General features: G+C 31.6%; 3 protein-coding genes across 5 annotated transcripts; 2 read left to right on the forward strand and 1 right to left on the reverse strand.

The window, feature by feature from the left end:
• Positions 1-5,631, reverse strand: LOC107963165 (probable ADP-ribosylation factor GTPase-activating protein AGD14). 2 transcript variants are annotated; one of them, XM_016899745.2, is made up of 14 exons: positions 5,285-5,631; positions 4,682-4,743; positions 4,083-4,170; positions 3,932-3,993; positions 3,750-3,846; positions 3,193-3,645; positions 2,977-3,111; positions 1,884-2,558; positions 1,607-1,717; positions 1,413-1,529; positions 1,225-1,311; positions 676-784; positions 549-594; positions 1-449 (listed from the first exon to the last, which is right to left on the reverse strand). In XM_016899745.2, the coding sequence occupies exons 1-14, from the start codon at positions 5,378-5,380 to the stop codon at positions 395-397; spliced, it is 2,193 nt and encodes a 730-aa protein (XP_016755234.2). In that variant the 5' UTR covers positions 5,381-5,631; the 3' UTR covers positions 1-394. The 2 variants fall into 2 exon arrangements, with proteins under 2 accessions (XP_016755234.2, XP_016755239.2); XM_016899750.2 differs by lacking the exon at positions 2,977-3,111.
• A 6,278-nt stretch (positions 5,632-11,909) lies between these two features.
• On the forward strand, positions 11,910-19,612 carry LOC121223484 (TMV resistance protein N). 2 transcript variants are annotated; one of them, XM_041105013.1, is made up of 8 exons: positions 11,910-12,603; positions 12,880-13,981; positions 14,080-14,120; positions 14,799-15,039; positions 15,182-16,267; positions 16,363-17,129; positions 17,479-17,565; positions 19,200-19,612. In XM_041105013.1, exons 1-6 carry the CDS (start codon positions 12,116-12,118, stop codon positions 17,122-17,124), a joined length of 3,720 nt encoding a protein of 1,239 aa, XP_040960947.1. In that variant the 5' UTR covers positions 11,910-12,115; the 3' UTR covers positions 17,125-17,129; positions 17,479-17,565; positions 19,200-19,612. The 2 variants fall into 2 exon arrangements, with proteins under 2 accessions (XP_040960947.1, XP_040960948.1); XM_041105014.1 differs by having other exon boundaries at positions 19,225-19,612.
• A 1,874-nt stretch (positions 19,613-21,486) lies between these two features.
• Positions 21,487-22,922, forward strand: LOC121223280 (disease resistance protein RPV1). Its single transcript, XM_041104435.1, has 2 exons — positions 21,487-21,971; positions 22,808-22,922. The coding sequence occupies exons 1-2, from the start codon at positions 21,487-21,489 to the stop codon at positions 22,920-22,922; spliced, it is 600 nt and encodes a 199-aa protein (XP_040960369.1).
• Positions 22,923-23,232: the final 310 nt, after the last annotated feature.

A 23,232-nucleotide genomic window follows, 5' to 3' on the forward strand; every position in this document is an offset into this window, starting at 1 on the left:
TTCAAGCAAAAACCGGTTCAAGATTGCTAAAAACCTCTCCAAATTTGCAAGTGAAACAGTCAAAAATAGAAAGTTGCTAACAATTACAATACCATTATACTTTGTCACCCTAAGCACCATTAAACCAAAGCCTATCTCCCCCTACAACTCTTTCCTGGGTGCTTCTAACAAGTGAATCACATACAAGCATGAGGCCTCCAAGACACAAAACACTAAACGGAATTTTCAGCCTCAACAATGGTATTATTTTTCACCAAGGGAAAAAAAAAATGGGAATCACTTCATGGTAGAATTAGTTCTAATGTACGCACTGAAAGATTGATTCCATTCTGGCAACCAGGTAACTACCCAGACTGAAAATGTACTAAAAAAAGCTATTGTTGCCAAGTAGTTTCTACGCGAAAGGATTTCCTCCGATGGAAGCAACAGGACCTTGAGCTGGGACATTCCTGTTAATATAGAAGTTGCATATAATCGTGCATGGTTACTTGTGTATGAATATTGTATTGACAATGTGAAGTTGCCTATAACATAATAAAACAACTTACGGTAATTGCGAACTTGGTGTTTGGCCTGACATGTAGACTAATCCACCTGCAGAAATAACATCCATTAGCCAAGTATGAAATTAATAATTATGGCTCTTTTTCCAAGAAGACAACATTAACTACCTACCTTGTGGTGGTGCGGGATTCTGAGGAAGCCACGGTTGCGATACACCAAGAAAGGTGGAAGGCAACTGAGCATTAGGAAGTGTGCTTTGTAATGAACTCATATCAAAGAACTGCAGTATGCCATAAACCAGTAAGAAGTTGATTAGAATAAATATTACATCTGCCGTATAACATAAAAACAAAAGATTGTCTCTTCTCCCTACAAAACCTAAACCATTGATCTTGAAAACAATTAATTAGCATTGAAAGCAAGACTCAAAGATTATGTCATCTCTCTCTCCCCCATAACCTTTGGCCTTGAAAGAGCGCAACTTCTCAGCAAAACCAACGAAACACAAAGTGAACAAAAGCATGCAATAACAAATATAAAATCACAGTAAATATTCCATTGAAAGAAATCATAAGCAAACCAAATAATCCATCTCCATAGGACAAGTGCAAAAAGATTAACCATTTTTAGAGAGAGAGAAAAAAAAACTAAGTATAAAGATATTGAATGATCAACATGTGTCATATATTATGTTAAAAAACACACACATGTATGATATACCATATCACTTTGTTCCAATTCAGAATCAAAAGGAAGATCAAATGGGTTGGTTGGTTTAAGATCAGCAGCTTGCGTCTCTTTCTCTCCCTGCAAAATTAAGTTTAGAACCTAAATTAGATTAAAGAAGAGCTCAATAAGAATCCATATGATATAAAGAACAAAAGAACCAGTAAGTTAAAAGAACAAACCGGAAGTGGATTCATCGATGGAGCATATAATGGTGCTATGCCATTCTCTGATGGTAGAGTAGCAGCAGGAAAACCAATATGGGAGTCAGCAGCTTGGATGCCATAATTATCATGGTTCTGCGAGAATAGATATTTTAAACATAAATACAAGAAATGTGAACTTTTTGGCATAATTAGAAATAAAAGTAGCAAACCTCTGAAACTGCTAAGCCCAAATGTTCATCAGTGGTGGCCATATGTTTGTAGGCTACTACTTGAGGTTCAAGAGGAAGTGATTCAACCGAATCATTAAAAGCATTCCATGACTGTTCAAAGACAAAGGGTCACTTGAGCATGCAATTGACAGGAGAGAAAATTTTATATTTCAAACCGTAACCATATGTAGACGAAGCAATAAAGCCGTTGAATAAATGCATGCTTAAAGCATCATTATTTCTTATTCTTCACAAAACTGCATGTGAAATGGCTTACCTGAGTGCCAGTTGCAACAGGGGGGGCTTGGCCCTCATGTCCATCTTGCCATCTAGTAGACATTGCTGAAGTATCCCCAAAAGCACTAAAATTTTCAAAAGGTGACCACTGCATGGTTGTGTTTATGGATGACTGTTGGTCAAACTTCACTGACAAATCTTCATCACAGGGCATCACAGCAGGTAAAAGATTTTTGGATACTGGATCAGATACTGCAGGCTGAGGAGTATCAAATGTTGCCCATCCTTCATTTTTAGGTACAGGTAACTCAGGTGATTTTCCATCAAAACTTGTAGCGGGGTGCTGCTCAGCAATCTCAGCAAACAAGTCTATAGATGGAGTAGATGAGGGAGGTTTATATAAATCCCCAGGTGGCATTGAAGATACAGCTGTAGGTTGAAATAAATCTTTGGAAGATTCTGATGATGTTGCAGGTAACTGAAAAAAATCTAGTGGTGGAGAAGCAGAAGCCTCAGGTGTATTAAAGAGATCCAGGGCACCATAATTCACAGGAACAGATGATTGCATAATAGTAGATGTTTTAGTATGATCGAACTGATCAATTTGTTCAGGTTCAGAGACAACATCAGGTCCAATTCCAATGCCTGAACTACATGACTTGACAGGCATGGCATTGCCATCAAATGACCCATAACTTTCAATGGATTTAGTTCTCTAGATAAAAGAAGAGTTCTGATGTCAGCTTATGACGAGATGATTTAAGATATAAAAGTAGTGTTGAGATTGCAAATGATAATGCATGTATTACTACTGCAAACAAAGAAAAACAGTTTTTTCTTGAAAACACTTGCATTTCACACATTCGGTAACATTATGGTCATGCCGACCTGTATTAGCGTTCTTCTAATAACACACATTAAGAACATTAGCTAGATTCATATTCCACCAATCAAAAAGTAAGCAAAAACAACATTGCTACTTACAAGAAACACCGATATTATCTCTCAAATGAGAATATACTTATAGGTCTTTGTATATGCATCGTGCATTCATAGGTAGCAACTCACTATAAACCAAGCATTCATCATGTCTGAATTTTGAATGAAATGATGGAAAGAACTGGAGGCTCAACTGCAATATTTTTAGATATGTTATGAGCTACATGATTTATCATGAAGGTTGAGCTCTTTTCTTGATGTTTATAATCACCATATGGAACTTTCCCACTAGAGTACATCAAAGTCAGCATGCCGTTCCCATAACAATCCTTCAAATATCATATATTTTGAGATTTAGTGAAGGACTTGAAAAGAAACTTCTCACTAATTAAAAGTATGAGATATGTGACCTGTCGGGGTGGAATCCCTCCACCATTGTTTTGGGAACTTGGGTCCAGAGAAGGATTGATCATTTGATGATGTGCATCTTCACTTAAAACATCTCTTGGAGGTTGAAAAGTTGGGCTGCTAAATCCAATGTCCTTCCGGTAATTCGGTGACCCTGTACCAGATGCGAATGGATCACCTCCACTAGATACAGAGTAGTCTGAAACCCTAGGAGCAGATCCCTCATTTGCAAACCTGTCCTCAAACATTTGATCACTTAAGCGACCAGGGCTGTAGACAAAACTAGAAACTTTCCCCACATAGTGCCCTCGATCTGAACCAGGCTTCCTAGAAAGTGCAGCAGCAACTTGTTTACCATAACGCCGATCCTCATATTGATAATCATATGGTGGACTTTGAGAATAAGAATGATAAGAACTGGCACGTCTTACTTCATCTTCATGGTTTCTATTGCTCTGTCAAATTCATTTAAGAATCCCGCATTTAAACAACTGCTCCAGGATCTAGAAAGGTGTACTCAAATAAAACTCAAAGAAACCCTAATATCAAAAGAAATTACCTGCATGTCTCTAGGAGGCTTGTCGGATGATTTTCCTCCAGCATATTTTCTGTCCACATATACATTCTTTATAAACTCTCGGATTTTATCAGCATTGCTGCAATGAGAAAGAGTTATTAGAAAATCCCACACCTATCAAGAACAAGCCTAGAACTTTAAGTGAGAAATCACATATTTTGAACCTGCTGTCCGGCAATCTTTGCCTCTGCAGGTCCCAATCCTTAAGATAAATATCTCGTGCACGCTAAAAAAGTAAAAAAAAAAAAAAAAAAGGTATTATAATAGGCATCACAATCTTGCTTAGATAAAAACAAATGTAACAGTAGTTCAAACCTGATTACCACCATTCTGAAGAGCTTCAACTTCCTGTTTAGAGAACTTTGACATTGATACAGACTTTACGCGATGAGTGAACTCACGGCTACAATACACAAATGAATCCAGAAAAAGACAAAGAAAGGGTAAAGATTTGAAAGGTTCGATATGTGGTGACGTGTCACTCCAACATAATCACGCAAAGTAAATAGAAATGAATTATCAAGGATCAAATAGGAAAAGAATGATGCATTTACTCCTTTCAGTTAATGAAATTTAAAATCATCACATGAGCAATAACTAAAGCTGCAAAAAACTTTAAATTTCAGAAATCATAAGGCATCGATCTATGTTGCCCCTATTCTTCATCTCAAGTACCCGTGTCCAACACTCATGTCCGATAAAAGGATAAGGGCATATGAAGGATCCTCCAAAATATGGAAAACCTCGGAAAACTTATCCGTGTTGGATACATACCATATATGACATTCACACCCGAGTTCGAATAACATAGCATTGACAAAGTTAAATACTTCCAAATACGCAAAGGTTAGCAAAGTGAAATAATTTCCAAGTCAAGATAGTAGATACTGAAATAACTAAAACAAAATACTCACTGAATCCCACTGCATGTCATGCAAATGAAAGTCCAGAAATTTGTGCAAACATACTGAGGACCCTGCAACAATAACCACAAATTAATATCAAAGAAATAAGGGATACTTGAAAAAAGAAAACCCTTTACATTAAAACATAAATAAAAAGCTAATCTAAATCCATCTTCAAAATCACTATTGAGAGATGCATTGCATTCAAGAAATCAAGAAAACCTCAATTTCAAAAACCATTTCTAAACCCCAAATCCATCATCTTTAATTTTTCCTTTTTCATTTTCCTAGCCTCCAAACAAACGTTGACTATCAAAACGGTAGTTAAAGAAATTACAAAACAATCAAGAAAAGGAAAACCCAATTGCAAAAACCCTTTTTAATAACCTCAAGTCTATCTCATTTTCTTCTCCTATTCTTCTTTTCAAGCTTAATTATAATACCCATCTGCTGAAACCAATACTTCCAAGAGAGTTTTAAAAAAAAGAAACCATTTTTCCACTTTACCATATTTTGCCAGCATCACTAGCCGACCTTAACTACAGAAACCCACAATCCAAAAGCTTTTTTTAATCTAAAAAATAGGAAGAGAAGTTTGAAAAAAAAAATTACCAAGCTGTTACAGTTAATGCAACGACGATTTGGAGGCAGTTTCATGAGACCTCTTATTATCTTCTCGTTTCTTTCTTCTTCTTTTCTACTTCCCATTGCTGAAAAGAGATATTTTTCGATCTTCCAAAATTAACAAAAGCCTCAAAAGAACCCTAAGAGCTTCAAATTTTATAAAAAACCCAGTAGGAATTTGTAACTTTTGGCTCGAAATAAACCTTGTATGACAGAAATGAAAGAAAATTGAGAAATTTAGAGGTTTCGGGTTTTGGCCTTTCGAGGGGATTTTTTTTGTTACAAGAAAAGGAAAGTCTTTGTTTTAGTCAGCACTCAGCAGTGATAATTAATTTAAGGGAAAACAAAAAATAAAAAAGGTTATTTATTCATTTCTTCATTGATCATCTTCTCTAAGTAGTCCTTGTAGTACACATTTCTTTCAAATTTAGTCCATCTATCTTAATTTTAACAATTCTAATTCCTTTTTATATATATATAAATCTCATTCATGTCACGAGTGAATAAAATATCAATAATTAAAAACGTATTATTTTTACAAATTAACAAATATTACTAACAAATATTTTTTTATCTTTTATATTTTTATAAAAAATTTACAAAAAAAACTCACAATAAATCTAAAAAAACATTAAATATAATAAGACTTCAACTTAAATATGCCTACATAATTTTTTTTTATATTGTGGGGTGTGACTCGCATTTATCGAACATTTTACAGGCATTTACGACAAGCAAGCGACAACATTGTGACGAGGGTCATTGGGACAAGCAAAGATCTCTTGAGGTAGGAGCAGGGGTGACGTCACGAAGAGGAGAGTCATGATGTCACAACGATATCTCACCTAATGTAGCTGCATTTTAGACTTCAAGCATGATGTCAAGACGAGCAAGCGGCAACGTCGTGACGAGGGTCATCGTGACGAGCAAAGATCTCTTGAGGTAGGAGCAGGGGCGATGTCACGAAGAGGAGAGTCATGATGTCGTGACGATATCTCACCTAATATTGTAGTTGCGTTTTAGACTCCAAGCAGGACTTCTTCTCTCAGTTGAACTCTAATTACTTCAGTGATATATATTTTAGTCATTTTAGCCCTTCTTTCTCTGTCTATTTAAAGAGGTCATTGTATCCCTATTCTGATACGCGAATCAGTAATGGCTCTTTTTTAAGGGTGACAAGATGTAGGTACATATGTAGTTTTAGTGAGAGTTTAAGAGGATTTTATGAAATCTCTTTTGTGAGAGCTTTGGGTGTGAACTTTGTATTCGGAGTTTGGGTTTTAGTGTTCTCATTGTACTCTTGTTTTGTTTACTCCATTAATGTTAAGTCGAAGCTTCCTTTGTCCGTGATTTTTATTCTCTTTAGAAGAGTTTTTTTATTTAAAATAATTGTGTTCGTTCTTTTCCACTTTTATTATTTCATTGTTTATACAGACAATCCCTAATATATATTATGAGTGAAACTTGAATTTCATCAAACGTTTAATATTTTTAATATTAAAATATATATCCTTTTAAAATACGTGAATTTAGGTCAAATTAAAAGAAAAGAGGAACTGAATTTCAAATTAGGTGTTAATGGAATCTTTGATTTTAATACAAGTGCTTTGTTAGTTCATATATGGCTTAGTTAGTTTATGGTTACGCATGGATTAAATGAAAAAAAATTAAATTTATTAAGTTGATAAGTATTAATTTATCAATAAAAATTAATTTAAAATTTTTTATAAATTAAATTAAGTGAAATAAAAATTTGTATCGAATTTATTTGAGTTAATTTAGAATTTTAATCAAATTAAGTTAAAACATTTTTTAATTTATTATTTAAAATTTTGGATATCCAAATTATAAAAATCAAACTCGACTCAAATCCAAAAAAGTCGGAAAACTTTAATATTTCCCTAACTCAAACTAATTTAGCCACCCATTAAAACCACTCTATCAAAGCCACACCATCGTACCAAATCATAATAAAAAGAAATTTTTTAAAAATTACAAAACCAATCCTTAAAATTTTAGATTATCAAAAGTCAAAACTTATCTAAAACCTAAACTCGATGATTTTAATGGTCAACCATGTAGGTACCAAAGTTGGTGCCTTTATCATGCTTTTTCTTCTTCTTTCTCTACAGGAGTTTTTTTTTTTTAAATTTACATATTTTTTTACACATTAAAAATTAATTATATATATTGGCATATTGTATATGTATGTCATGTTTACATTACTTACATATTATAATATATTTTATATAGCTTGTCATAGTTATTCAATATATTCGTTTCATTGTTTATATTTGAAGCTCGTGACTATCCTCCTAATAATATTTGAAGTCGCGCTTATTCTTTAAAAATATTTATATTTATCTTGAATTTTACATAATTTCTCATATTCATTTAATATGTATATTTACATTATTTTTTTTCTTCGAAGTACTATAAATTTAAATAAAATTTGACATGGTAATGATTCATTTTACGTGAGAGTTTAACATATTTGTTATTTGTGTCATGTATATATAATCTTGATGGCAGCAGAACTATGTGTTTTAATTATTTTACATTATTTTATTATGTAGGTCTTAAAATATTGGGATAAATCTTAAAATTATACATTATACATTAACTTTGATTCAATGTGCAATTTGATAAATGAGCTTTGATTTGGTGTAATTATACACGTAGAACTTTGATTTTGATTTAAATGTATACATGAAAATTTGATTGTGATTAAATCATACACATTTAAAGAAATAAAATACAACAATCTATATTTATATTGGATAAATATGATTGTATGTGTATGCAATATATTAACATAAAATGATACTGTATTAATAATTTGTGAGAATTGGATACAAATCAAATTTTCATGTATAAAATTGCACATTAGACCAAAATTCATGTATAGTTTTGAGATTTATCCCCAAATTATTTCATATATTTATATTTAAAAAATTCCATTTATCCTCTTTCATAATAATTTAATTTTAAATCTAAATTTATTTACTTAAAATTATATTATTACGCTAACATATATTAATATAATGGATTACGTGATGTGACAGGTTGTTACAAAGGAGGTTGTCATCATGGAGCACTTAAAGATCGTGTGTTGTAGGGTCCATTATGGTATTCATTTAGGCAGTATGAAGTTGTTATGCATAAATGAGTCCTATTGATTGCTCAAGAGAATGTTCACACTGAAAAACGAGTTGCTAGACCATGGTGAGCAAGTAGCTAAGTATAGTAGGCTAGGAGGTAGATCGATTGAGGGCAATCCGGATGAGTGGATAGATGTAGGACATTCTCTATTGTCTAGATGGAGTCTCCTAGATGTGCCATGTGTCAGGCTCGGGTGATAAGTATAACAAAAGTTCATGTACAAGTATTAGTCTTGCTTTTGCCAGTAGTCTTGTTTTTCTAAATATTTTTAGGGATAAATTTATCTTCTTCCCTTTCAGTTTAGTAAATACTTAGTTTTCTTACTGATTTTGCCATCACTTTGGACTCTTGGGATTGGTTTTCTTATCATGTTAGTTGCTTACAGTCACTTTAGATATGTCGTGTCTGAGTCGTGACAAAATCAGTTGTCAACATATTGTAATGTTCTATTCTTGGTATGTTGAAGTCTTTGTTTGTGTTGATAGAACTTGTCCATTATCAGTGACAGTGAGTGTTTGTTGTATCTTTATTTTTCTCCGAATTGTGTGGTCCCATTCATGAATGAATTAATTTTTCTTTCACTTTTCTTCATATGATATAAATCGTATATATAAAATAAATGAAAACTAATATATGATAAACTTAAAAATTGGTTGAGTTGAGTTGAGCTTTGAATATTAAAGGCTAAATTCAACTTATATTTTAAACGAGTCTAATTTACCCAAATCTAATTTAAGCCTAATATTTTTGTTCAAATTCTCTTAAATTTTGAACAAGCTTTTGGACTTCAACGATTTACTCTTGAACAAATCTAATATTTTTTAAATATTTTATACAACATTATTCGAGTCATATTTTGAATAAAATCTTTTGTAATAGCATGGCTTGCTATTATGGATGGTGGAACCAGGGTTTGCTGAATTTACTACCTCCACACCGTATCCATAGAAACTAATAGCATTCCACTATCCACTGCTTATAAAGTAATACCGATATAATAAAATTTATGCTAAAATCAATTTAATGTTTTTTAAATCGAATTTGTAATCGAATTGGATAGGTTATTAGTTTGTTGGTCCAATGATTAAAAATTATTAAAATTTAAAAATATTAAAATAGAGTTTCGGTTCATTTAGTTTGTAAAAGATTGAATCGGTTCGTATCAATTTTCAATCTAATCAATTCAAAATCACTTTTTGAACCAATACTCTATCGGCTCCTGATCTAATCCATCGATCAATCCGATTCAAACAAGACTGAACCAACAGATAAAAGATGAGAATAGTTCTTAACAACCTATAAATTATGAGATTAATTATATCTCAAATTGATCCTACATAAAACAGGTAAAAAGAAAAGGTTTCAACAACTCTTCCAATACATATTATGTATTAGTGATCCCACACCATGTTAATGAGCTGCGTACTGCACCTTCCTCGATGGGCAAGCATATTTCCCACACAGGGTTCCCACTGGCACTACCACACAGCCACCCTGCACCGTCGGCAACATATAGGAATCACAGCTTCTTTACTGCAACAACATGGGAAAAAAAAAAACTTGATAGAAATAATTTAAGATCAAAATTAAACACCAATATATACACACATTGAAGATAAAGAGAAACTTAGAGCTAACATATATATACACATAGATATACACATACATACGTTCGGTATTTCCAGCGTTTTGGCCAGTTCTTCTTCTCTTCTACTTCTTGCATGTAAAAGTAAAATTCCCATGCCGATTGGAATATACATATACATATACGTTAGTTTTTTGATTGGAAATGAGACCCTTTCATTTCTCTTTTCACACACTCGCTTTGAACAACAATGGAGGGGAAATAGAGTAAGAATTAGTTCATTGATCCTTGTTTTAGCTTATTTTAATATGAATGATTGAAATTTGATTATGATAAGAATATAAAAACAAAATTGAGGTTTTTTTTATGTTTTTTTATTGCTTTTTAAGTATTGTTTTCAACAGCCCATATATAAGTTGAAAGTGATCAACTTTAAAGGGTTCCAGAACCTGATCAATACCCCAGACTTTAAAATTGTAAATGTCCATCCATCATTGGGAGTGCTTAAGAGGCTTAAACTTTTGAATTTCAAAGACTGCAAAAGTCTTAGGAGTCTTCCAACCAGAATTGAAGTGAAATCCCTTGAAACATTGATTCTTTCGTGTTGCTCAAATCTTCAAAGGTTTCCAGATATCGATGGGAAAATGAAATGTTTAAAAACTCTTAGGGTGAGTTTGGATGGGCGGTGCGTTTACCTGCGGTTAGTGTAAAAACAGCGGTGGCGGTGAGATTAGACATTGTAGCGATACTGTAGCATGAGACAAAAAGTAAACTAAACGCACCGCACCGCATCCAAACCCACTATTAATCTTTCTGGTTTTTATAGAGTTGAATTACCAGAGAATTTGCGGCAAGCGAACTTTTTAGAAGAACTCGATTTAAGTGAAACAGCCATAACAGAGCCACCATACTTCACTTTTCAATCTAAAAATCTTAAATTTAGCGTGTTTGGCCTGCCCTACCGGCATTGATTGCCTTAGAGCCACTGACTGCTACAGATTGGCTGAGAACATCAGTCCATTAATCTTGCTAATTATTAAATACGTAAAATACAAACCATCCAACATTTTTAATTATTACTTATAGTTAAAGTAGACTCCACTTTGCCAACGCTCACCTTCTTGGAAACAACATCCATCGCTCATCTTTGACCCCTAATTTCCACCCCCTATGCTCATATACTTACCTTTTCTAGTTTCTTTGTGGATATTGGGCGATCTATTTACTGATTTTGAACACCAGATTGAGATATCCTTCTCCTTTCATACATCCTCATGTTGTCGTTCCCTTCAACTTCTTCCTCCATTTCTAAAAAGAAATATGATGTTTTCTTGAGTTTTAGAGGTGAAGATACTCGCAACAACTTCACGGATCATATGTCTAACTAATAACATTATAAAAATATATGATTAAATTAGGTTAGAAATTAAATCTTAAATTTAGGCCTAATAAAAAAACTAGAATTGAAATTCTAACATTTTCTTATAATGTAAAAGAAAAAAAATCCTGTACATTAAATTAATAAATTGAATTCGTACATAAAATATTATGATAGTGAGTAAATATAAGTTATTTTAGTCTGCACCTAATGAACATTTTAAATGCTTCAAATAGAACTTAATCATATAAAAGGCAAAATGTGAGGGACCGAATTTAAAATAACGCATTGTCCTCCCTGGACAGGTGTCTCCAAATACTCCTTTAATATATAGTTATATAGACATTTATATAATTATGTAAATGAAAGTCAAACACAAACCGTCCAACACTTTACTTATTACTTAGAATTATTGTAGGCTCCATTTTGTCAACACCCACCTTCTTGGATTCTTCCTGGAAAGAACATGCATCACCCAATGTCCACACCTACTCGTATTCATTACGAAAATGAAAAGGTTATAGAGAAATTGCTTAGAAACGTCCTTTATTCTTCCCTGGAATTTTCATCTGTTTTTCTCAATCTTCACTCTCATATACTTACTGTTTCTAGTTTCTTTCTGGCGTATTGAGCGATCGATTTTCTGATTTTGAACACTACATCCACATATATATTTTTCTTCTCAAACATCGTCATGTTGTCATTACCTTCAACTTCCTCATACATTTCTAGAAAGAAATATGATGTTTTCTTGAGTTTTAGAGGTGAAGATACTCGCAAAAACTTCACTGATCATCTCTATGCTGCTCTAAAGAGGAGTGGGATCGTCACTTTCAGGGATGATCCAAAGCTGGAGGCCGGCGAAGAGATCGCGCCAGAACTCTTTAAAGCAATTCAGCAATCATGGTGCTCGGTAATCGTTTTTTCACAAACTTATGCCTTTTCAAGTTGGTGCTTGGAGGAGCTTGCTGAGATTGTTCAACAACATAACAACGACGACCATAAAGTGTTTCCAATTTTTTACGATGTTGATCCATCTGATTTAAGAAAACAAAAAGGCAAAGTGGAAGAAGCCTTTGCCAGACATGAAGAGAGATACAAAGAAGAAAGTGAGAAGATCCAAAGGTGGCGAAATGCTTTAATTCATGTGGCTGCAATCAAGGGATGGCATTTAAATGACAGGTAATTCTTTCTTTTCTTCTCTATTTTCTTGTTTTTTGGATATATATATATATGTATGTATAACTTTTTTTTTCCCTAATCCCATGTGTTTAATTGAAAAGTGTCATATTTCAATAAAAGAGCAAATTTTGTCTTCTGGCTCCGCAACAGATCTTGCTTTCTTATTCTTGGTACTTGTTTGCTTCCAAACTATATTATGTTTCATGATTCATTGAAAAAGAAAGTGCATTCGAAACATATCAACAAAATTTTACTCAAAATTTCTTTTTTTTTAAGGCATGAATCAGAATTTATTAGAGACATTGTTAAGAAGATATCGGCAAAACTATGTCAGACATATCCAGTTACTCATAGCGACTTGGTTGGTATTAGTGAACGCTTGGAGGATTTGTATTTGAAAATAAACATTGGGGAAGATGATGTCCGCGTTATAGGAATTTGCGGAATGGGTGGCATCGGTAAAACGACACTCGCAAGAGTTGCTTACACTCAAATGTCACCTCATTTTGAAGGTAAAAGCTTTGTTGCTGATATTCGAGAAGTTTCAGACAAATGCGGACTAGTTTCTTTACAGAAACAACTTCTTTCACAGATCTTTCATGGTGAATGCTTCAACTTTTTCGATGTTCATGAAGGAAGTGACATAATTAGCCATAGGTTGTCTCACAAAAAGGTTCTTGTTGTTCTTGATAATGTTGATAACATACAACACTTAAAATGCTTGGTTGGAAGGCACGATTGGTTCGGATTAGGAAGTAGAATCGTTGTAACAACAAGAGACGAACATTTGCTTCGATGTTGCCAAGTTAATGATGTGTATATGCCCACAACACTGAATCCCAAAGATGCGCTTCAACTTTTCAGACTGAAAGCTTTTCATAGTGATACAGTGCAGAAAGATGATTTCATTGAGCTTTCTAAACATGTTGTAAATTATGCTGGTGGACTCCCTTTAGCTCTTGAAGTTTTTGGTTCCTTTTTGTGCGGTAGAGATGCGACTCAATGGAGAAGTGCGATTGAAAGACTTAAAAGAGATTCTAATAAAGAAATTCTCGATAAACTTCGAATCAGTTTTGATGGACTGGAAGAAAGGGAGAAGAATATATTTTTAGATATAGCTTGCTTCTTCAATGGGGAGAATAAAGATTTTGTAATCAAAGTATTGAATGGTTGTGAATTTTTTCCTGATATTGGAATTGATGTTCTCGTTAAAAAATCTCTCCTAAACATCGATGAACACAACAAATATTTGAAGATGCATGACTTGTTGCAAGAAATGGGAAGAACAATTGTTAAAGAAAAATGTATTGATGAACCTGGAAAACGTTGCAGATTGTGGGAGGAAAGGGACGTCCATCATGTCCTAACAAAAAACACTGTAAGTCATTCAACAAAAGTTACATACTATTTCTTTTCTATCCTACATTATTCACCATTTATTTTATTTTCTTATTGTCTGTTGTTGATTTTTTTTAGGCTACAGAAATGATTGAAGGCGTAATCATCGATAATAAAAGGTAAGAAGACACACATAAATTTATATCTATGTGTACTGTAAATAATTATTATTTTTAAATATGATAAAAAAACTATAGCAAAACTATTGACATTCAATATTTCAATGTTTAATTATGAAATTTATCTAGCAACATATTTACTTTTACAAAAGAATCAAAAGAGAAATGTATGTATTTTTGAAATATTAATGTTATATTTTTTTGTGAAAATTAATTGTATATATTTAATGTACTAAAAGCGTATATCAACAAATTAGATTATAACATGTCATTAAATTTTTTTAATAAAAATGGTTTCATTTTTAATTATGTGTCATTGTTTGGTTCATTAACTTGTAAATTATGCATTGTTTGCTGACCAAATATAAATCAACATATTAATTCAATTTTTTATGATTAGGTAATTTAACATCAGATGTGATTGTTAGATATAAGTATCTCTTTAATATGGGTATATTCAAAAAAAATTTAAAAATGATTTTTTTTCACGTATTTGAAAGGTTCTTTTAGATATTGAATGTTTTTATATATTTTGATATAAGTAGTGGATACGAATGTGCATTTGATATAAGTATTGGATACGAGTACTTAAAAAACATATTGATGCAACATTTCTTTTAGATATTGAATGTTTTTGTATATTTTGAAGCTCATTTTTGTTTCGCTCATGGATATTAGGGAATCGAACAAGATGCTCAATTTGAGTGTGAATACCTTCTTGAAGATGAAAAAACTGAGATTGCTCAAAGTGCTTTGCCTTTCAAATTGTGATGATCTCAAATATCTTTCTAATGAACTACGACTTTTAGATTTGACAGGATACCCTCTAAGATACTTGCCTTCAAGCTTTCAACCGGATAACCTTGTCGCACTTCTTTTACCATATAGTCACATTCAACAACTATGGAAGGGAAATAGAGTAAGAATTAACTCATCTTATCCTTGTGTTTTAGCTTATTTTAATATAAATTATTAAACTTTGATTAAGGTAAAAAAAAAAAACAAAAATGAGCATTATTATGTTTTCTCATTTGTTTCTAATTTATTATGGTCTTCAACAGCCCTTGTTTAACTTGAAAATAATGAACCTCAGTGGGTCTCAAAACCTGATCAAGATACCAGACTTCACAACAGCATCAAATCTTGAAGTTTTGATTTTGAAAGGTTGTACCAAATTAGTGGATGTTCATCCAGCAATCGGGGTGCTTAAGAGCCTTAAACTTTTGAATTTAAAAGATTGCAAAAGTCTTAGGACTCTTCCAACCAAAATTGGAATGGAATCCCTTGAAACATTAATTCTTTCGGGTTGCTCAAGTCTTGTAAGGTTTCCGGAGATTGATGGGAAAATGGAACGTCTAAAAACACTAGATCTTTCCGGTTGTTATAGAGTGGAAAATTTATCGGAGAATTTACAGCAAGCAAAGTTTTTGGAAGAGCTTGACTTGAGTGAAACAGCCATAACAGAACCACCATCCTTCATTTTTCAGTTTAAATATCTTAAAGTTCTGTCTTTCAATGGGCGCAAGGGACCAACATATAAGTTACTACCAAATTTGCCTTCTCTTTTCGAGCTAATCCAAGGAAGAAGGACGAATCCCATGGCTCGGATGTTGCCTTTGTTGTCAGGTTTGAGTTCTTTAAGAATGCTAAAACTAAGGGACTGCAATCTTTGTGAAGGAGATATTCCACCTGATATGTCTGGTCTATCCTCTTTGGGAAGTCTTGATCTTAGTGGTAACAATTTCATCAGCATACCTGCATCTCTTACTCGACTCTCAAAGCTTTGGTCTCTTGAATTATCAAATTGCAACATGTGCACTCTTGGTGAAGCAGATATTTATGGTCTATCCTCTTTGAGACATCTTTATCTTGGGGGTAACAATTTCATCACCATTCCTTTGGCTCTTACTAAACTTTCCAGGCTTGAATCGCTTCAATTATCAAATTGTATGAAGCTTAAATCGTTGCCCGAGCTTCTAACAAGCATACGAATTGTGTGGATAAATGGTTGTTCTTCACTTGAAGTAGTTGCAAGTCCGTCAAAAGTATGCAATATTTTATTGGGATCGGCTGGCATTGCAGCCATTAACTGCTTCAAATTGGCTGAGAATATGAATGCATCAACACTGCTGAAAAAACATATTAAGGTCGATTAATCTCTGTAATTTCTCCCTTACAAAATCTCATACTTGAGAATTTATGGTTTTAGTAACCGAACAACTTGTGTTCTATTTTGCTGCAGGCATTTGCAAATTCAAGAGAAATATTTTCTATTTTTATGCCCGGAAGTGAAATTCCAGAATGGTTTAGCCAACAACAAAGTGGCTCTTCAATTAAGATACCTCTACCTATCAACATTCGGAAAGATAGTCAATGGATTGGAGTTGCTAGTTGCTGCATTTTTGTCAATAACGTTGCTCCAAGGGATGACGAATATGGTATCGGTTGTGAAGCATATATCTATTGCAGAAATTCTGAACAAGCCAGCTGTAGGGGATATATTTTTCGAGGTAGAAATCCTCGACGGATTATTAGCAGTTGCTGGGGTTTGCGTCCAGTAATGAAAGATCACCTTAGTCTTCGTTATTGGTCGCGTGATAAACTATATCCAATTTCTATGGAGGATAAATGTGGTGACTGTGAAACCAATAATTTATGGACAAGAGATTGCTTAGATAAAAAATGCGATGAGCTTGAGGTGTCTTTCTTGGGATTCGGTAAAAACAATAATTTTCCTTTGCAGGCGAAGAAGTGTGGTGTTAGAATAGTGTATAAGAAAGATTTGGAAGAAACAAAAGAGTTGCAGTGCCATAGCACTCAATCTTCTCCAAATTTTAAACACATCCACCAACACTTTGCTCACAACCATGGATGGGTAAGTAGCACTTCTCACATAAAACGAAAACGTAATATCTACGAGGAAGAGGAGGAAGAAGGGCCGCAACCAAACCGGATGCAAAAATTGTTCAAGTTTATAATGGGCCAATCGGGGAAGAAGCATTAACTGTGGTAAACTACTTAACCAACCTATCCAATTAATTTTTGTTATCTACATTTTTTATTTCATTTAAAGTAATCACTCTAGAGTCTAGACTTATTTAAAAATGAGATATGATTCTTCCATTATATATAAAAAAAAATTAAAAATTTTACTCATGCACATGAGCTTATATTCTATAGTATCCCAAATGTTGATAACATAACTTTTTTTATACTATTTAAAATTTTAGTCACTTAATTCATTCATTTTTACATAATTGAAATGTGTAAATTTTGATTGGTTTCATTTTTTTATATATTAAAATTTTATTTTCAATATATGTATATATATTCAATTACAGCTGTATTTTATTTGTAGGTGAAAAATGGATAGTTTCTCTGATGAAGTAGGTCATAAAAAGGTGAAAGCTCTTTTAACGATGATTAGATCATAATTTTAATTGAGGTAAAAACCTTTCCTTGCCTTTTTTTTGGTTGTTCAATATTATTTATATTCAATATAAATTTAATCGATTCAATTAAATTTAACTTGATTTTTATTTCATTCGACTCAATTTGATATTGTAACACCTCTTACTTAGTTCGGTCGCTGGACTCGAGTTACAGGAAGTTACAACAACTATCGAAACTTATACAAATGCATATACAATAACAAATAAGAGTATTGGCTACCACAACCAACCTTTAGAGATGAAATCATGACTAATTAAACAATTTAAGAAATAATAGAAATAGAATTATTTGAGAAATAAGGACCATTTTAAAAAATTTAGAAATCAAACTTAAGTATCGATTCTAAACAAGAAGGTATCGATATTTATGTGTTAGGTATCGATACTAAAGTAAGTATCAATACCATTCTAGCTCTCTGCCTATTTTTGGTTAAAAACATTTTATCGATACTTTTGCAGAGGTATTTATATTTTTATCACGAGTATCAATACCAAATTTGTTTACTGTCGATTTTTGAAAACTTTCCATTCGCAAGGTATTGATATTTCGATCCCGAGTATCGATATCAAATTTATTTTTATTAAATTTATTTTTAATTTTTAAACTTTGAAAACCAAAATTACACTTTATATTCAATCTTTAATTGCATTTTCATTTTAATTTAAACTATTCAAAATTATAGATGAACAATATCTTATTATTTTAATGATTTTTTACTTGAACATAAGAATATTTTTTATTTATTTCTGTTATTTTTAATATTATATTACAACTAAATAAATAATTAAATAATTTGAAAAGCTAGATGAAGTCTGATAAATATTGATTTACATTATATATTCTTCTTTAATTACATTTTCAAACTATTCAATTTTATAAATAGAAATATTTTATTATTTTAAATAGTTATTACTTAACCTAAGAAAATATTTTTATCAATATATTTAAACTAAATCCCCGTTTAATAAATGAAAAAAATAACTTTTGAATTTAAGTTATAATATATATGATATATTACTTAAAATTAAGTATTAAATATAATTAGATTATTGATAAATACAAATATTAAATTATAAAAAAATTATTTTACAGCTTTATTCTTAATTTTTAAACATTGCAGATTACTTTAAACAAAGTCATATATTAAATAACGTAACTGTAAATATGAAACATTTGTAGTAAATAATAGTATTACATATAAAATATTACAAACATAATGAAAAATAAATATTACACCGAGAATTAAAAAAAATGAAGGTTGATGTTTCATAAAAAAATTTGTTGAGTAAAAGAACAAAGCGAAGAAAAAATTAAATTTTGTGTGATGGCCTGATAGTTAGGGTATTCATTATCTTAGGTGTAGTCTGAGTTTAGGTCACGCTAGTCGCATTGTGTTGTTCGAGTTTTGCCCTGTTATTATAATTCACCAACAAAAATGAAAAAAAAATATTAAGTAGTTTTTATTAATGGTTATCAAACGTATATAATTAATGAAGTAAAAATAATTAGATGTATGTTACATGAGAAACTAGTTAAGCATGTAAAACACAATTAGTTAATACCTAATAATTATAATGTAAAAATGAAAATGTAAAACACTTGAATTATTACTTGTAATTATTATAGGCTCCATTTGGTGGACTCTTTCTAGGATTCTTCCTGGAGACAACATCTATCACTCATCTATCATCCCCCAATTTCCACACCTACACGCTTTCATTTGGAAACAAAGGAAATGGTGGGGAACCAGGCCAGAACATCGGCTTGCAGAATCAGGTTGGTTACCAGATGAGAATAATGGTCCCAACTACTGATGTTGGAAGCTGACCAAGATTCTAGTATGATGGAGTTGGGGAATCCTAGTTCTCTATGAACAGGGGTATCTTTTTAGTTACCCTTAAGGTGCTGAATGTCAGTCTTGTATTTTGGAATTGTCAAGGAGTATAATACAGAATTCCAGCAGGACTTGTGTGCCTTCCTTGAGCCTCGCATTAGTGGGTGAAGGGCTGATGAAGTTATCAATAAATTGGGTTTTTATCCTTCTCATAGAATTGGAGCCCAGTGGGCTCATTGGTTTGTTTGAAGGAGTCGGTTAATGTTGAAGTCTTTTAACCGTACACAACTCGTTCATGTTCCACTACAATCTACCACTTTTCACTCAAATTTTCTTCTCACTATAAAAACAAAATTTGTGACAACATTTTCAAACACTCCACGTTTAATTCACACATAAGTAAGCTATTTAAATTATAAAATTCATTAATAGAGATTAGATTAGAAGTGTTCGACCCGACTCAAATTTAAATGTGAATTTAGTAATTTGATGAAAAAAAAAGGATATTCTCGTCAGTTTAAAAATTTTTTCAAACTTATACTTTTATGTATATTATATTATATAGATTGGGTAATGGTACCCTCTCCCGTTACGGCCAAATCTAAGCCACTTTTTTGAGGGTAAACTAACCATTAGTCATTAAACTATGGGTAAGTTTTCATTTTGATCACTTAAAAACGTTAAAATTAGGTCACTAAACTTTTCTAAATTATTTCTCTTGGTCACTCAATTGTTAAGTGACACTTTTTTAGTTGATAAAATAGAAATTTTTAGTCCTCAATTTTTATATTTTGTAAATTTGACCTTGGTTCATTATAAAATTTAAAAAAAAACTCAAAACTATTTAAATAATGGAAAATTCTATATGAAAATTATAGAAAAATAAAATCTCAAAAATGTTTTTTAAGAACTAATATGAATGAAAAATATAGAAATTTATTATTCAATAGAATCCTACAACAAATTAAAAATAGAACAAAACCAAAAAATGTTAGATCATTACACGCTTATTCAATGTTTCTCGAAACCAAATTAGTAATATTTTCAAGTTAAGTTTCATACCCCTAAAGAACATTCAGAATTGATATTAGTGAAATCGACTCTAATGCCATTTTTTAGAAACAAAAAATACAAAATATACCACAAAAAATTTTTTTAGACTCGATTCAAAATTTTAATTCATTTAAATTTTTTTTACAAATACAAATTGTAAAAACAAATTACATTTTGAATTTTGAATAATTTATAAAGAAAAAAACATGTCAAGTAACAGAAGAGGTAAAAAACAGTGAACCAATAATTGTACTTAATATTTTATTTTTTTCTATGTTTTCGAAAGAATTGGTATTGGATATTTTTATAGAGATAATACAAAGAGAAATTTTGGAGGGTTTAAAAGCAAATTTCACTCATTTTCTCTCACTTTATCTATTTTTGAAAATTTTATTTAATTTAAAATTTTAGAGTTCTCTAATTTTTTTAAAAAGAGAATTTCAAATTTTATCATATTACATATAATCAAGGTGAAATTGACAAAAAAAGTATAAAAATTGAGGACTAAAATTATTATTATACCAACTAGAAAATGTCACTAATAGATGGGTGACAAAAAAATAATTCTAAAAAATTCAGTGACCAAAACGAAAACTTACGTACCTATAGTTTAGTGACTCATGTAGTAAGTACTAAATTTTAAATTTATAAAAGTACAAGTACTTCGGCATATTTTAAGAGAAAGAACTCTTAAAACTGTATAATTATAACTCTTAAAACTGTATAATTATTAGATGTAATTAAAGTATGCACCAATTGTCAAGTCTCACCTTCTTGGAGTCTTGCCGGAAAGAACATCTAACTCATCTATGTCCCCCGAATTATTATCAAGACAGATTCATTTGGAAAAGTAAAAGGTGGGAAACGTATACACAAATTTCGTAGAAAAGTCCGTTGTTGACTTGTTTCCTGTAAATTTCATCTGTTTTTCTCCATCCTCATGCTCATATACTTATTGTTTCTGAGGTATTGGGCGACTGATTTTGAACACAAGGTTGAGATATCTTTTTCTTCTCAAACATCCTCATGTTGTCGTTGCCCTCAACCTCCTCGTCCATTTCTAAAAAGATATATGATGTTTTCTTAAGTTTTAGAGGTGAAGATACTCGCAACAACTTCACAGATCATCTCTACAATGCTCTAAAGAGGCGTGGGATTGTCACTTTTAGAGATGATCCCAAGTTGGAGGCGGGCGAAGAGATCGCACCTGAACTCTTTGAAGCAATTCAGCAATCATGGTGCTCGATAATCGTTTTTGCAAAAACCTATGCCTTTTCAAGTTGGTGTTTGGAGGAGCTTGCTGACATAGTTAAACAAAAAAAGGATAAAGAACATAAAGTATATCCAATATTCTACGAAGTGGATCCATCCGATTTAAGAAAACAGAAGGAAAAAGTAGAAGCGTTTGCGAAACATGAAGAGAGATATAAGGAAGATGGAGAAAAGATCCAAAAGTGGCGAAATGCTTTGAGGGAAGTGGCTAACATCAAGGGATGGCATTTAAATAACAGGTCATTCTTTCTTCTCTTTCTTCTAGTTTTAGTGTCTAACAAAATTGTTAATTTTTGGATTGATATATATATTATAATCCTATGTGTTCTGTGGAATCAGTACTTAGGTCTGTTAGACTATTTTTTTTATAAAAAAATCGAGTCACTGTGTGATTAGTCACCTAAAAACGTGTACATCAATAAAATTTTAAAATTAAATTAGAAGTTATTAAAAAGATAATATTTGATTTGTAAAACAGAAAATGAGCTTGAGAGGAAGGTATTAGTATCCTCACAACATCGAGTAAAAAAAAAATCACTTAATCATGTGTTATCCTTAATTTTAAAATAATGAATCTACAACTAATATCTAAAAATAAATACTGTTATAAAATAATTTTATCATGTATGAAATGAATTTATTTTAAAAGGAAAGATGAAATTTCATGATTAAATTTTTTTAAAAGAATCAGCTGGAGTAATCTTTTACGATATATAATTACCAAGTATCCCAACGGTAATTTCTTTGTCTTTCTATTGGCTCACTCTTTCGGTGGGTGTGTCTTGTTTTATTTCCTTTTCTTTTTAACTATTGCCTTTCCTCTTTATTAGTAAATAATAATTCTAATTCTAATTCTAATTAATAATAAAATTAAAAAACTATGAAATAATAATATTTAAAAAATAAAATAAAATTCCAACTCAATTTGAGATTGTCCCCAACAGAATATAATTACTACATATTTAATTGTAAAGTTTAATATTTCAACTAAAGAGAAAGTTGTGTATTTTGATGTCGTAACATATCTTGCTTTTTGTTTGCTTACAAACTATATTAAAATGACATTTTGTTGTAGGCATGAATCAGAATTTATCCAAGACATTGCTAAGAAGATATCGGTGAAATTATGTCAGACCTATACTATTGTTCATTATGAGCTGATTGGAATTAATTTACGTTTGGAGGAGTAGTATTCGAAAATAGACATTGGGGAAGATGATGTTCGCATTACAGGAATTTGTGAAATGGGTGGCATCGGTAAGACGACTCTTGCAAGAATTGCTTATACTCAAATGTCACTTCATTTTGAAGGTAAAACCTTTCTTGCTGACGTGCGAGAAGTTTCAGATAAATGTGGACTTGTTTCTTTACAGAAACAACTTCTTTCCCAGATCTTGCTTGATGAATGCTTCAATTTTCTGAAATATGATAATAAAAAAAAAACTATAGCAAAACTTTTGACATTCAATATTTCAATGTTTAATTATGAAATTTATCTAG

Source organism: Gossypium hirsutum, chromosome D11 (genome assembly GCF_007990345.1).
Source record: "Gossypium hirsutum isolate 1008001.06 chromosome D11, Gossypium_hirsutum_v2.1, whole genome shotgun sequence".
NCBI lineage: Eukaryota > Viridiplantae > Streptophyta > Magnoliopsida > Malvales > Malvaceae > Gossypium > Gossypium hirsutum.

What these genes read in the sequence shown, in the direction of transcription:
- LOC107963165 (XM_016899745.2), bottom strand. Translation starts at nt 5,380, where the DNA reads ATGGGAAGTAGAAAAGAAGAAGAAAGAAACGAGAAGATAATAAGAGGT. An exon ending in TTCAGAATGGTGGTAATCAG is followed by an intron (nt 3,994 to 4,082) that starts GTTTGAACTACT and finishes TTACTTTTTTAG; the next exon opens with CGTGCACGAGATATTTATCT. An exon ending in AGCCTCCTAGAGACATGCAG is followed by an intron (nt 3,646 to 3,749) that starts GTAATTTCTTTT and finishes TGAATTTGACAG; the next exon opens with AGCAATAGAAACCATGAAGA.
- LOC121223280 (XM_041104435.1), top strand. Translation starts at nt 21,487, where the DNA reads ATGTTGTCGTTGCCCTCAACCTCCTCGTCCATTTCTAAAAAGATATAT. An exon ending in GGATGGCATTTAAATAACAG is followed by an intron (nt 21,972 to 22,807) that starts GTCATTCTTTCT and finishes ATTTTGTTGTAG; the next exon opens with GCATGAATCAGAATTTATCC.
- LOC121223484 (XM_041105013.1), top strand. Translation starts at nt 12,116, where the DNA reads ATGTTGTCATTACCTTCAACTTCCTCATACATTTCTAGAAAGAAATAT. An exon ending in GGATGGCATTTAAATGACAG is followed by an intron (nt 12,604 to 12,879) that starts GTAATTCTTTCT and finishes TTTTTTTTTAAG; the next exon opens with GCATGAATCAGAATTTATTA. An exon ending in ATGTCCTAACAAAAAACACT is followed by an intron (nt 13,982 to 14,079) that starts GTAAGTCATTCA and finishes GATTTTTTTTAG; the next exon opens with GCTACAGAAATGATTGAAGG.